Below are 16,042 nucleotides of genomic sequence, written 5' to 3' on the forward strand. Positions count from 1 at the left end.
GCACCCAGAATGCACTGCAACATGCTTTTTTGATTTTCACCATTGTTGAGATTCACAGGTTGATTCTTGATGTTTGCACGTCTAACAGAAATACTCTTTTGAAAGATTTTTGAACAAACAACTTTTAAGAAATTCCTCCGATTGTATTTAAAATGCTGGAAATACTTTGTTGAAGAACTAACTTCAACTTTAACTCAGTAATTACAATAGTCTTTGCTTGTCCATCAGTTTTATAACTCAGTTATAACCTCCAACTAAAAACTGACTTTAACATTTTAGGGGTCAAGAGCCCAACTAAAGCAAACACTGACCACTATAATGGTGCCACCATTAATATATAGTGATTTTTGTCTTTGTTGATCCTGCATGTTAACATCAGGTCTCGTCAATAATGGTCAATCATCACTCAATTAATCACTTAATTATCTCATTAACTTTATCTCTGCTTCAGTGTTAATTTAATACTCCTATTTTAACACTTTCACACTATTGAGTGTGGTCTCACATGTACTCCCAGCAGAGTTAATTTCACTCAGATTTTCTTGCTGTGTGTAAGACTCCAGCTTTGATATTTGACCACTGTTTATGATAAATCTGCTTTGCAGTGACATTAAATGCAGTGACACTTAATTTATTCCAGGAGTGCAAAATTATTAATCTGTAACATTTGATATTTTGAATAGGAATTATCACTCATAATGCACTCAGTCATGTTTTCTCAGGTTTGTGTTCACTTACATGCTTTATACAGCATTCATCAGGGCTCTTATCCAGTTGTGTGCACATTTGGAGAAATAATTATCATGTTATTTTAAATATTTTGTCATAAAGAATAGCATTTTTGTTCATTTTATGCCCAAACACTATGTAACAAGGTTCAACACAATCTTAATAGGAAGGAAGAAGGCAGGGGTCGGCTTGTTACCTTGTCAGCCACAGCCATCTGTACACCCGGCCTGTGGATCACCTGAAATTTAAAAGGGTGATCCGCGCGTTGGTATCTTTCATGCGGTGGAGCCACTGCAGGGGAGTGTGGTCCGAACAGAGGGTGAACTCCCGCCCCAGGAGGTAATATACCGGAGGGTAAGAACCGCCCATCTGATTGCCAGACATTCTTTTTCTATGGTCTTTTTCTCTCTCTTAGAGAGCTTCCGACTGATGTACAGCACTGGCCGTTCCTCCCCCTCGACCTCCTGGGACAGGACTGCGCCCAACCCTCTGTTCGACGCGTCTGTCTGCAAGATAAAGGGGAGAGAAAAGTTAGGAGCATTCAGGAGCGGTCCGCCACACAAAGCAGCCTTTATCTGGGTGAAAGCCTGCTGGCACTGCTCCGTCCACTGGACTGTATCTGGTGCCTCCTTTTTAGTTAAATCAGTCAGCAGGCTAGCAGTATCCGAAAAATTAGGTACAAACCTTCTATAATAACCTGCCAGCCCCAGGAACTGTCTAACCTCCTTTTTGGTCTTAGGCCTTGGACACGTTGCAACTGCTGCAGTCTTATCAATTTGGGGACGCACCTGTCCATGACCCAAGTGGAAACCCAGATATCTCACTTCCGCCCGCCCAATTGCACACTTCTTCGGATTAGCCGTAAGCCCAGCCCTCCTCAGCGTCTTCAGGACCGGTCGCAAATGCTGCATATGTCGCTGCCAATCCCCACTGTAGATGATGATGTCATCCAGGTAGGCGGCGGCATATGCAGCATGCGGACGGAGAATTTTGTCCATCAGACGCTGAAAAGTGGCTGGAGCCCCGAATAACCCGAACGGAAGAGTAACGAATTGGTGTAAACCGAACGGCGTGGTGAAAGCCCTCCACGGGACCTGGTGAGAGGGACAGATTTGGGGAGAGAGAGGGGAGGGGAGGGGAGGAGAGAGAGGGAGAGAGAGAGGCAGATGGTAAGGGGTCGCGGACCCCTGGACACGCCACCATTTGGTCTTCCGCCAGCTGGATGGCCTGGTTCAGCGACGTCGGGCTGTGGCACTGGACCCACTGCGCAGTCTTCCTCGGCAGCTTGGCCACGAACTGCTCCAGTACCACTCGATCGATTACGTCCTCGACGTCGCTACTGTCGGCCATCAACCACTTGCGGCAGGAGTCCCGGAGCTGCTGTGCCACCACGAAGAGCCAGCATGACTCTTCCAGGGTCAGAGTCCTGAACCTCTGGCGATGTTGCTCCGGGGTCCTACCAACCTGCTGGAGGATGGCATGCTTGAGGTCCTGGTAGGAGGTTTTGGACTGGCAGTTGGTGAGCGGCTACTTGCGCTTCTCCGGACAGCAGGGGAATGAGCCGCAGGGGCCAGTCCGCGGGGGGCCACCCTCGAGCCTCTGCCGACTTCTCGAACAGATCCAGGAAGGCCTCCGGATCATCGTGAGGCCCCATCTTGTTGAGCGGCAGAGGAGATGTACTGTCTTTGGACGAGGGGGCTGCCCGGACCTCCCTGTCTACCCAGCTCCGGAACAGCTCGCGGTCTTCATGCTGGGCCTGGAGGAGCGCCTCGAAGCGTTTGTCCTGCTCCTCCTTGAGTGCCAGCATGTCTTGGTGTTGTTCCTGAGGAAGACCGGCGACTGGATGATGTCTGCAAATAGCGTACCTGACGGAGATTGCATGGCGGCGGTGACCTTCCTATCCCGGGTTTTGGCACCAGTGTAACAAGGTTCAACACAGTCTTAATAGGAAGGAAGAAGGCAGGGGTCGGCTTGTTGCTGGGACGCTCGTTTATTCAGCATACAAAACAAATAACGATACCCTCTTGGCAAAATCAGCACAATACTGCTCAATCACAGTCAATCACTTTAAGTTCACGGCTTAAGTTTTCCCAGTGCAGCACGAGGTCCCAGCGTGTCATTCTCTCTCTCTCTCTCTCTGTGGTGACTCGGCTTATATCCGGTCTCTCCACGCCAATTACTGCAATCAAACACACGTGTTTGTTATTTGCACTTGACCTACTTACGCCTCGCTCCCTCGTCTCTCTCCCATTGCAGATTCCGCTAAACCACGCCCCCCTCGCCACACACTATTTTAAACCATGAGCAGAATATGATACAAATACTCAATAGCGGTTTAAAGTGATTAAGTAAAAGTGTACTATTAATCTTTTAAATTGTGACATTTAGCTTGATGATACCTCTTGCTCTAATCCACATTCACCATTAAAAAGCAAACTACACGTTTGACCAGTAAATTTCATTGAAGAAAAATGTAAACAGATCAAACGTTAAACAAAGTACTAATGTATGTAGTGCAAAAAATTTATATAAAGAAAATATAAAGACATATATAAAGACAAATTTAACAGTAAAGAATGTACACTAAGCAAACTTTAAATGTTGTGCACGTATGTAGTATAAAAACATTCACAGGAAAAACAAGTAAAAAAAAAAAAAAAAAAAACTATTTCCGTAAAGTATGGACTAGGGAGGTTTTAGTCAGGAGGAGAGTTCTGTTCTTGTCGGTTCTGTCACTGTTCTGTTCTGTTACTCATCGCCTGTACAAGCATCCCTATGATATTGAATAAGGCTTTATTGAATGCAGCCGTTTGTGCATTTTCCTCCCTCCTTAAGGCTGCTTCCTGCTCCCTTGCTTGCCGGGCCTCATCTATTGCCATCTGCAAATGTAGCTCTCTCTGTGCCCAGTTCAGTTCCTGCTGTTGAATATCAGCCACCTTCATCTCTCTTAAAACAGCAAGATGCTCCTGATGGTGCACGTTCCGTTTCCTCTTTCCTGTAGACAAATAATGAAAAGTTATAATTGTATAATTTAGGGCTGCACGTTTTCAAGTTTTTCATTAACCGTTAACCGAGGCCCTTAGCGGTTAATAATCGGTTAACCATAGTGTGCGCCAGGGTTTCCGTTGTCCGGTAATTTCCAGACATTGGCCAAAAAAAAAAAAAAAATGTCCGACAAAATTTAATCTCACCGGTCAAACTGTCCTATTAAAACTACCTAATAATCCCGCCCACTAACACAATCTGTATTTGAGAATAAGCCTAAAATGTATAAAGCAAATATACACCGACCTTTGGCTATGTTATAAAGGAACAGGCTCTAGTAATGGTTATGTAACTTTCCGTGTTTCGGCGAAGGTAACAAGCAGGCTCCGCGGCCGCCTCGCTAAGGCTATGACTATGATATGTTTGACAGGTACAATATTTGAAAATCGATAATTATTTTTTTTAATTACATTTATATCTGAATTTATGTCAACCTATAGACTTTCAAATATCAAAATGTCATGAATTAATATGTATTTGTGTACAAAATGACATATAAACATATTTTCCTATTATATTTTGCCTGGAAACGCTTCCAACAAGGCGTCAGTTCTATTTCTAGCATGCACGCGTCGAGCCGCGCGTCTCACGCAGGCAGTCGGCAAGCTCTAACCTGTTAACATGGGAGCCGAATTAAAAACAGACACGCCTAGCAGCTGAGATGCTTTCGCTCATCGCCACGCATCCAGTGAGTCCTGACCGGCCTAATGATGCCCGGGTGTTGGCTGTTGAGATTACAACAACGAGGTTGTACTTGAAGTATATCTAAGCACTGTATTGCAATACTTGCATTTTGCCCCGTCACTCTCAATTTTAAAGTGCTCCAACGCTGTACTTTTTTTTGCCCGCTTCATATTAGAAAAATGACTTCTTCTTGTGGACATTACAAATGTCTGGGAGCGCTCTGGCGGTCTCTGGTGGTGCAAAAATGTATTACAACTAAATTCAATGCACGCCATTGACGTCACTTAACCGAGCAAAATGTTTCACTCGGTTACGCAATTTTTAACGGTTAATCGGTTAACCGGTTAACCATGGACACCCCTAGTATAATTAAAAAGGTTTTTGCTAAAATCAAAAAAGTGTAAAAATAAAGCTTATCACATATCATCAATTAATTTATGATAAAACTTTTCATTAACAACCCCATGATCTACAGTGTGAACTAATCAAAGTTACAGTAGCTAGGAATAATGTATTTATGGTAAGCAATAGGATTTCATGAAATATCCATAAGAAAAGGATTAGGTAAGCTTAGTCTAAATATATGATCTGTAACATTAAGTTTTTGTCATATTTCATACCTGGTACCACACGCTCTGGTGTCCTGCTGGTGCTGCTGGAGGTTGCTGGTGTCGACGGTCGTGCTGGTGGCGACGCTGCTATCACCAGTTGGGACATTGAGGCATCACTGCACGGAAATAGTGCTAACGAGTCAATCGTAGAAAGTGCATCTGAAACAAAAAGTTGTACAATGTTTGTTAATGCACAAATTACAGCAACACAAATCAAACTAGCAACAATAACAAATCCAGAACATTTAAATAATAATTGAATAGGCATACGTGTAAAAAAACTAAATAAAGCTTTACAGTATAGATGGTCAATAAAGTGAAGCTTTCAAACTTAATATATTGTACACAACTTTACATACCATCCTCGATTGTATTGTCCAACAACGAGGTGGCCAAGTCCAGGGCACCCTCTCTCCCATTGCTCGCAGGTCGACTTCTGTAGATAGCGTCCATTTGGTCGAACCACTTCCACATTCTTCTGTTTGCACCACTCTGGCCGTTGTGATCCTTTATGGCTCGGTAGTCACTTTTTAGTTTTTTTAATTTGTCCCTACACTGTTTTTAGGTCCGGTTGTAGCCGTGTGCGGCTAAGAGCTGTGCTACTTCTTGGAACACTTTTTCATTCCGTGTTGCCCCATCCATTTGAATTTTTAAAAATTATTTTATCAAGTAAATACTCTAAAAACAGGTGCTACCGCTTTGGCTGTTGTTTGGCTATTTAAATCTAGCGGGTTTTAGTGTCTCATGTCGCAAATACAATGACGCTGGTAGTGACTATTCTGTCTGACCAATCAGTGATCTGCAGTGTTTTCACATCACATTTTAGTATCGGTACGGTACTCTTGGAACCTCAACAGAGGTGGTACCATTTAAAGCGAGCCGAAGTGAGCCATACCGTTCCGTACCATGCAGTGGAAATGTGCCATAACTGAGCCATACCGAACCGAGCCGTACCATACCATGCAGTGGAAAACCGCCAAAGCTTGCCGTGCTGTACCGAACTGTACCGTACCATGCAGTGGAAAAGCGCCAATTGTACCTCTAGCAGCCACTTCAAGAGAAGCGTAATGGCTGACTGTAGTTTTTCACCCAGGGCTGTGTATATGCTAATATGGCAAAGAGCGTCACAAATAGACAATAGAAAGAGGGACTTTCTCTGACGTTGTCCTCATAGTAGTAAGAATCCAGGAATTGCTGGTGTGGAGAGAATTTTTATGAATTATTGGGATTATAAAAAAATTAGTGGGTGAATTTTTACCATTATACGCTGATTGTTTTAACACACTACAGCCTCTCAACTGTTCTCAAACAGATTTTTGCATACTGTGGCACCTTTAAAACTTTTTATTTGTATTTTTTTAAATCGGTGTTCCGTTTTTAACAATAACCGATAAACCTCCCAAAGGAGCATAATCTCTGGGTTGTCTTTCTCCTCCCTTCCCTAATGTTATGCTGTATTTCTTCCCCTGTACTACATTTTGTTGCCTTGTACACACAAGCAATGACAATAAATTTGAATCCAATATAATCTATTTTCATTTATTAAACTAATTTTATTACAATTGTGTTTAATACAGTTGGTGTTGGAGTTGGAATTTGTGGTGGAAAAATTACATTACTCATGATTAGGGCTTTCAATTACAATTAAAAATTGTCACCTTTATTTATATAGCGCTTTAAACAAAATACATTGTGTCAAAGCAACTAAACAACATTCATTAGGAAAACAGTGTGTCAATAATGCAAAATGATAGTTAAAGGCAGTTCATCATTGAATTCAGTGATGTCATCTCTGTTCAGTAAAATAGTGTCTGTGCATTTATTTGCAATCAAGACAACGATATCGCTGTAGATGAAGTGAACCCAACTAAGCAAGCCAGAGGCGACAGCGGCAAGGAACCGAAACTCCATCGGTGACAGAATAGAGAAGAAAACCTTGGGAGAAACCAGGCTCAGTTGGGGGGCCAGTTCTCCTCTGACCAGACAAAACCAGTAGTTCAATTCCAGGCTGCAACAAAGTCAGATTGTGCAGAAGAATCATCTGTTTCCTGTGGTATTGTCCTGGTGATCGTATGAGACAAGGTCTTTACAGGGGATCTTTATCTGGGGCTCTAGTTGTCCTGGTCTCTGCTGTCTTTCAGGGCAGTAGAGGTCCTTTCTAGGTGCTGATCCACCATCTGGTCTGGATACGTACTGGATCCGGGTGACTGCAGTGACCCTCTGATCTGGATACAGACTGGATCTGGTGGCTACGGTGACCTCGGAATAAGAGAGAATCAGACAAATATTAGTGTAGATGCCATTCTTCTAATGATGTAGCAAGTACATAGGGTGTTATGGGAAGTGTTCCTGGTTCCGGATTACCTAATTAATGCAGCCTAAAAATCCTTTAACGGATTTGGATATTAGAAGCATATTAGTATGTTATGTGTAAGCCAGGTTAAAGAGATGGGTCTTTAATCTAGATTTAAACTGCAAGAGTGTGTCTGCCTCCCGAACAATGTTAGGTAGGTTATTCCAGAGTTTAGGCGCCAAATAGGAAATTTATAAGTAATAAGCAATATTTTAAAATCTATACAAAGTTTGATAGGGAGCCAGTGCAGTGTTGACAGGACCGGGCTAATATGGTCATACTTCCTGGTTCTAGTAAGAACTCTTGCTGCTGCATTTTGGACTAGCTGTAGTTTGTTTACTAAGCATGCAGAACAACCACCCAATAAAGCATTACAATAATCTAACCTTGAGGTCATAAATGCATGGATTAACATTTCTGCATTTGACATTGAGAGCATAGGTTGTAATTTAGATATATTTTTGAGATGGAAAAATGCAGTTTTACAAATAAGGAAAGATTGCGATCAAATAGCACAACTGATGACGAAGAATTGACAGAGCAACTATGAAGTCTTAGACCATGTTCTAGGTTATTACAAGTAGAGATTTTAGGTTCTATAAAGCTAACACCATGTTTCCTGATGATATCTCCCAATGGTAACATATAAAGCGTGAAGAGTAGCGGCCCTAGTACTGAGCCTTGAGGTACTCCATACTGTACTTGTGATCGATATGATACATCTTCATTCACTGCTACGAACTGATGACGGTCATAAGTACGATTTAAACCATGCTAATGCACTTCCATTAATGCTAACAAAGTGTTCAAGTCTATGCAAAAGAATGTTGTGGTCAATTGTGTCAAACGCAGCACTAAGATCCAATAAAACTAATGGAGAGATACAACCACAATCAAATGATAAGAGCAGATAATTTGTAACTCTGAGGAGAGCAGTCTCAGTACTATGATACGGTCTAAATCCTGACTGGAAATCCTCACATATACCATTTTTCTCTTAAGAAGGAATATAATTGTGAGGATAGCACCTTTTCTAGTATCTTGGACAGCAAAGGGAGATTTGAGATTGGTCTATAATTAACTAGTTCTTTGGGGTCAAGTTGTGTTTTTTTTTTTTTTTATGAGGGTCTTAATAACAGCCAGTTTGAAGGTTTTGGGGACATATCCTATTGACAATGAGGAATTAAAAATAGTCAGAAGAGGATCTATGACTTCTGGAAGCACCTCTTTTAGGAGCTTAGATGGTATAGGGTCTAACATGTTGTTGGTTTAGATGATTTAACAAGTTTATACAATTCTTCCTCTCCTATAGTAGAGAATGAGTGGAACTGTTCCTCAGGAGGTCTATAGTGCACTATAGAGGTCTGATGTGATACTGTAGCTGACGGCTGAATGGTTACAGTTTTATCTCTAATAGTATTGATTTTAGAAGTAAAGTAGTTCATAAAGTCATTACTGCTGTGGTGTTGGGAAATGTCAACACTTGTTGAGGCTTTATTTTTAATTAATTTAGCCACTGTATTGAATAAATACCTGGGGTTTGTTTTCTTCTAAAAGAGAAGTAAATGGATCTAGCAGTTTTTAATGCTTTTCCGTAGGATAGGTTACTTTCCCGCCAAGCAATACGAAATACCTCTAGTTTTGTTTTCCTCCAGCTGCGCTCCATTTTTCAGGCTGCTCTCTTTAGGGTGCTAGTATGCTCATTATACCATGGTGTCAAACTGTTTTCCTTAACCTTCCTTAAGCGTAATGACATGGTCATCCACACACAGCAAAGAGTACCCTATACCCACATGATCCGCAAGCCCATTATTGACAATATATGTTAAATTTAAAATAAATACAAAGAAACAGTTTGTGATTTTTCTTATCCTATTTATTCATGAAAAAAGATCACTGTCATCCTTTCTTGCCCTCTTTGCAAAAAAGAGCTGTGATTTAGAAAGATAAAATCCTTTTTTGATAGACCTGATAATTATTTTAGAATAATCATATCAATTAAAACGTAGCGTTAAAAGGTGTAATAGTGTTATTTTTTACCATATAAAATTAGCAGCTAGTTAGCAACAGCTTGCTTTGTGCTTTGATCTAGTTTAATCTAAATCCAGTCCAACTTTAAATGATTTTATAGGTAATTTACTACACATTGTCATAGGCCTATACATACTGTGGATTATTAGGGTTAATAATCGGGAGTTTTTTTCTCGTGCTGAGAGTTGAAGAATGTTCAACTTTGGATAAAATGCTGCGCTTATCTTAACGTTGTGTCACTTTCTAGTCAGTCGATGATTGACTTATGCGGTAACAGTATCTGTTTGGCTGCGAGCGCAGCTGTGGCTGTGGAGCTTCGGTGAAAAAAGGCAGCGAACGCCTCACTCTGCCCAACAAACGGCTCACGCGGGGCACACTCAAACCCGCTTGGCTGGTTAAGTTCAAAGTGTGGGCAAAACACCTGACATGGGGGGCCAGCCCAGTCTAAACGTGTATCGCGATTCGTTTAACATCTCAACCGACACGAATCGTCACATATTATTATCGATTTTCAACCGACTCGGAGTGCATCGTTACATCCCTAGATGATTTTAACAGATATAGCACATTCACATGCAATTGCTTTCTCAATGCATTCAAACAAATGTAATCTTACAGTGCTACTACATCATCAGATGATTTGCAACTGTAGTGTGGTGTCATAAAGTTTAGACAGACTTTTAATGCGACACAACTCTTGTGTCCGGTTAGATAGTGTTTGGTCTTTTTACAATATATATATATATATATTTAATGATAATAAAAACCTAAACCAGCAGCATTACAAGATGGAAATATAGACTAGAACAGTGGTTTTCAACCTGTGGTCCGCGGTGGTATTGCAGGTGGGCCGCCAATTATTTTCTGTTCATTTCCAGTCCATTCTAGGGCTGTGCGATTATAAGAAATCGTCATAAAATCACGATTTGAGCATGCACGATTTCTAAACCTGACCTCCCGTAGTATGCTATCCGATCCAATCAGAATGCATTGCACCTAGCTCGAGAACAGAAGAGACTTGGATTAAATCTAAAATATCTTAAACTGTGTTCCGAAGATAAATGGAGGTCTCACTGGTTTGGAACGACATGAGGGTGAGTTATTAATTACATAATTTTGATTATTGGGTGAACTAATCCGCAGTATTATTTTCTTCTGCTGTGTCTAGGTCATTCTGTTTCGCAGCCCATTATGGTGCAAAGACGACCAGGCCAGAGCTACAACGGTAATGGAGATGCAAGCTCGGTGCTGTCCCCTCGCTCAGAGGGGGGTGGTCTGGGTGTGAGTATGGTGGAGTATGTCCTCAGTTCTTCCCCTGGAGACAAGATGGATGGTCACTACAGAAATGGAGGCTATGTGAGTCAATTATCTTGTTACAATCTTTTCACACTTTCACACTTTTTTTTCCTCAAGCATGTGTTATAAAATCAAGACAGAATTTGTGAGAATTATTTTAATAAAGTTAATAAAAACTCAACTGCCTTTTAGCTTTCTAGTAACACTTATTTCTGGATTAGCATGTTCATGTGTGTTTGATTAGGGGTGGAGCTGAAATCTGTGGCTCTCCTGGGCTTTGAACACCCTGCACTAGTGAATATATGGAGTATTTAAAGGGTTAGTTCACCCAAAAATGAACATTGTCATTCATTTCTCTCACTCAGCTATAATCAGCATCGTTTAAGTCAAGTCATCTTTATTTATATAGCGCTTTATACAAAATACATTGCAAAGCAACTGAACAACATTCATTAGGAAAACAGTGTGTCAATAATGCAAAATGAAGGCTGCAGCAAAGTCAGATTGTGCAGAATAATCATCTGTTTCTTGTGGTTTTGTTCTGGTGGTCATCTGAGACTAGGTCTTTACAGGGGATCTGTATCTGGGGCTTTAGTTGTCCTGGTCTACGCTGTCTTTCAGAGATAAAGATGTCCTTTCTAGGTGCTGATCCACCATCTAGTCTGGATACATACTGGATCTGAGTGACGGCAGTGACCCTCTGATCTAGATACAGACTGGATCTGGTGGCTACGGTGACCTCGGAATAAGAGAGAAACAGACAAATATTAGCGTAGATTCAATTCTTCTAATGATGTAGCGAGTATATCGGGTGTTATGGGCAGTGTTCCCGGTTATGGTTGACCTAATTAATGCAGCCTAAAAATCCTTTAATGGATTTGGATATTAAAAGCATTACTGTCTTCTGCCACAATAATATACAGTATTTGAAAAATTATGCATTTTTTGAACATTGAAGCATGTCTACATATTCTGTTATTCCAAATACACAAAATAATGATATTTAAAATAGCATCATATGACCCTTTTTAATATGTGTTCTGAAGATGAACGAAGGTCTTACATTTATGGAATGACATGACGAGAACCACACCCGTTTATACAGCCATCTAGCCAGGATGCCAGGCCCGTCAAGCATCGTGGCCAGAGAGGATGACGACGCAGCTGGAAGAAGCCCCCAGAACGAAGAGGGACCCTTCCTTCCACAACACTGCCCTCTCTTTTCTAGCATTTTAAATACAGTTACTCCTTTACGCTTAAGGAAGGTTAAGGAAACCAGTAAGACAACATGGTATAATGAACGTACTCGCACCCCAAAGAGAGCAGCCCTAAAAATGGAGTGCAGCTGGAGGAAAACAAAACTAGAGGTATTTCGTATTGCTTGGCGGGAAAGTAACCTATCCTACAGAAAAGCATTAAAAACTGCTAGATCCGATTGCTTTTCTTCTCTTTTAGAAGAAAACAATCATAATCCCAGGTATTTATTCAATACAGTGGCTAAATTAATGAAAAATAAAGCCTCAACAAGTGTTGACATTTACCAACACCATAGCAGTAATGACTTTATGAACTACTTCTAAAATCGATACTATTAGAGATAAAATTGCAACCATTCAGCCGTCAGCTACAGTATCACATCAGACTATAGACTACGTGCACTATAGACCCCCTGAGGAATAGTTCCACTCATTCTCTACTATAGGAGAGGAAGAATTGTATAAACTTGTTAAATCATCTAAACCAACAACATGTATGTTAGACCCTATACCATCTAAGCTCCTAAAAGAGGTGCTTCCAGAAGTCATAGATCCCCTTCTGACTATTATTAATTCCTCATTGTCATTAGGGTATGTCCCCAAAACCTTCAAACTGGCAGTTAAGCCTTTCATCAAAAAACACAACTTGACCCCAAAGAACTAGTTAATTATAGACCAATCTCGAATCTCCCTTTTCTGTCCAAGATACTAGAAAAGGTGGTATCCTCACAATTATATTCCTTCTTAAGAGAAAAATGGTATATGTGAGGATTTAGCTTCAGCCCTCATAAAAACTCACCTGCCTGTATCTATCTTGCAATCCCGAAAACACTGATTGCCTTGTTCAGGTGTGTTTAATTAGGGTTGGAGCTAAACTCTGCAGGACAGTGGCTCTCCAGGACCGGAGTTGCCTATCCCTGATTACGACCGTATCATAGTACTGAGACTGCTCTCCTTAGAGTTACAAATGACCTGCTCTTATCATCTGATCGTGGTTGTATCTCTCTATTCTATTAGATCTTAGTATCATATCGATCACAAGTGCAGTGTGGAGTACCTCAAGGCTCAGTACTAGGGCTGCTACTCTTCACGCTTTATATGTTACCATTGGGAGATATCATCAGGAAACATGGTGTTAGCTTTCACTGTTATGCTGATGATACTCATTCTATGTTTCTTCGCAGCCCGGTGAAACACACCAATTTGAAAAACGAATGGAATGCATAGTTGATATAAAAACCTGGATGACAAGTAATATCTTACTGCTAAATTCCTAAAAAAAAACAAAGGTGTTAATTATAGGACCTAAAAACTCTGCATGTAATAACCTAGAACACTGTCTAAGGCCGGGTTCACACCGCAAGCTGCAGCAGAGCAGAAGCAGTGCGTTAGCAGCAGGTAGGCAGAACGGAAGCAGTGCGCGCCTATTTTGCTTTCACACCGGCAGCGGAGGCAGCGCGCAACTGAACAGCGGATTTTGGACAGAGTACTCTAGTTCGCATTGCTTTATTTCAATTTAAAATACATTTAAATAAAAAGACTTGGCAAGAAGCTTTTTTTAATTAATAATTTCATTGTAACTTTTGTTGCATCTTTGTTTTGCTGTCTTTGTTTTTCGTGCAGTACACGTTGTTGATAGAAGAAAGGCCATCGCGCTATATTTGTTATTAAGGAGACTATGAAAAAGACGCAGACTTTGGGTTCATCCCATTAACCAACGTAGGAGATAACATGGTCCATATTACCATCTTGTCACTTGGTTTGTTTGCAAGCAAATTTACCAAAGGACACCCTGAAAATATATGAAGCAGTACTTTCTATCAGAAGTACTGCTTATTCCTCTGTATATTTAAAAAATACTTTAAAGTGGCTGGAAACATAGATTGTTAATATTGAAATGAATATGACTGTAAATGATGATGTTCAGTTAAAAGAACGGTGGATTGAAAAGAAAAACCATTTAAGCTCAATTCTGGATGAAAGGGTCAAAGGAGCTCTTATAAGAAGCTGTTATTTAACTCTGAAGGATGTGGATGCTCCTACTAATTATTTTTTTAATCTAGAGCGTAAAGTGGGTCAGCAGAAATGTATGCTTTCGCTGAAGGACAATAATGGAAATGTTACCTCGGACTCACAGGAAATGAGAAAGCTTGCTGTTGACTTCTATTCTAATTTGTACGCAGCTGAAATCTCTGATGAACATTGTAGAAGAGAGCTGCTAAAAGACTTACCTGTTTTATCTCAAGATCATAAAAAGCTTTTAGAGACTGAAATCTGTTTTGAGGAGGCATCTCTGGCTGTTAAGGCGCTCTCTTCAGGCAAGAGCCCTGGCTTGGATGGACTACCGGCTGAGATTTACAAAACTTTTTGGACAATAATTGGAGGATGATTATATTAAGGTGCTTCAGAAATGCTGCAGTGAAGGTTCTTTCAACTAGCTGTCAATGTGCCATTTTATCATTGCTCCAAAAAAAGGGAGATTTAACTCTTTTAAAGACCTGAAGATCCTGTAGTAATTTTGTGTACAGAATATAAATTTTTTTCCAAGGTTCTAGCAAATAGATTAAATAATGTGTTGTATGAAATTGTACACACAGATCAGTCATATTGTGTTAAAAATAGGTCAATCATGGATAATCTTCACTTAATTAGGGATGTTTTTGATTATGCTTATAGTAAAGATGCCAATATGGGCCTGTTGTCCTAGGATCAGGAAAAGGCGTTTGACAGGGTTGATCATAGGTTTCTGTTTGACAGACTTAAAGCTTTTGGTTTTGGGGAAAAGTTCATCTCAAGGATTAAACTCTTTTATACGGAAGCGACATGTATGATAAAATTGGGTGGTGGGTTAAGTGTCCCTTTAAATGTGAAAAGCGAAATTAGACAGGGTTGTCCACTGTCAGGTCAACTGTACAGCATTGTAGTTGAACCCTTTTTGTGCAAAAGTTGAGATGTTTTTAACTCGATGCGCTTCGGACGTGCCCGGAAAAAAACAGGCGTGTCGCACCGCGTGTGCTTTGTGACTGCGTTGCTTCCATTATTAGCACGCATACCGCTCGCCTACATTGGAAATAACAAACTTGAGCGCGCAAAAGACGCGATATGTGAACGGCCCCTAAGAACTGCGGTCTTCTACAGTACTACAAATATGTCGTGGAGAATCACAGAAAGTGACCGAATTTAAGAACATTGCAGCATCTCTCAAGCAACGAATAAACACCGCTAACTTGGAGAATGCAGTGAAAACTCCTCTTCTCGCGTCTGCCCTAGACCCTCGGCACAAACATCTCAGGTTTCTCGATGAAAACATGAGAGAAGTAAGAAAAAAAAAACGTTTTTGAATATTATCAGAACATTTTCCTTGATGCGAGTGGTGCGGATGCAGCAGCTGCCACCAACGATGAAGAGGATGCAATGCTCACTCGTCTGAAAAGGCTTGAGCCAGTTTTTCAGCGATGATTACAGAGAGTCCAGCCGAGACAAGTGGGAACAGTTCTTGCTGGAGCCATGTATTCCACCAGATGAGGATCCCATTCAGTGGTGAAACGAAAACATGAAGCGCTTCACAAAACTTATTTGCTTAGCACACCGTTAATTGTTGGTCCCGCCAACGTCTGTGCCGTCAGAGCGCGTTTTCTCCGCGGCTGGCCTTATTGTTAACAGACTAAGGAGCCGACTTTCCCCCGATCATGTTTACATGACTGTGTTTCTTAACAAGAACATGCAAAACAATAGAAAAAAAAGCAGTGAAGATTTGCTGACTGTTTAAAAGTTAAGTTAAGTGTAGGCTACGTTCTACAAAATAGCCTAATTGCTGGAGGCTGCTTTACGTTTTTTCGTTGTTCACTTTTTTTTTTGTACTTTTTTTTTTTTTTGCTTTTAATCTGTACTTTTTTTTTGTTTGCACACATTGTTAAAGGTTTTCAGCTACAAAACACGATGTGTAATGTTCAAGCATATGTGTGTAAGCGGAAATGACGGAAACAATAAATGGTGCTGAAAAATAACGTCTGTCTCATTAAAATTAATTTAAATAA

The 16,042-nt window shown here is 40.7% G+C and overlaps 1 protein-coding gene across 11 annotated transcripts in view; it reads left to right on the top strand.

Annotated features, from left to right (window-relative positions):
* The window catches only part of LOC127983648 (pumilio homolog 2-like), a 130,208-nt gene that overhangs the window by 19,270 nt on the left and 94,896 nt on the right, over positions 1-16,042 (top strand). For all 11 annotated transcript variants that reach the window (XM_052585850.1, XM_052585853.1, XM_052585849.1 and 8 more), the window contains exon 5: positions 10,622-10,809. In XM_052585850.1, coding sequence (XP_052441810.1) covers positions 10,622-10,809 — 188 coding nt within the window. The remainder of the gene's footprint in view (positions 1-10,621; positions 10,810-16,042) is intronic.

The sequence above is a fragment of the Carassius gibelio genome, chromosome B20 (assembly GCF_023724105.1).
Source record: "Carassius gibelio isolate Cgi1373 ecotype wild population from Czech Republic chromosome B20, carGib1.2-hapl.c, whole genome shotgun sequence".
Classification (NCBI taxonomy): Eukaryota; Metazoa; Chordata; class Actinopteri; order Cypriniformes; family Cyprinidae; genus Carassius; species Carassius gibelio.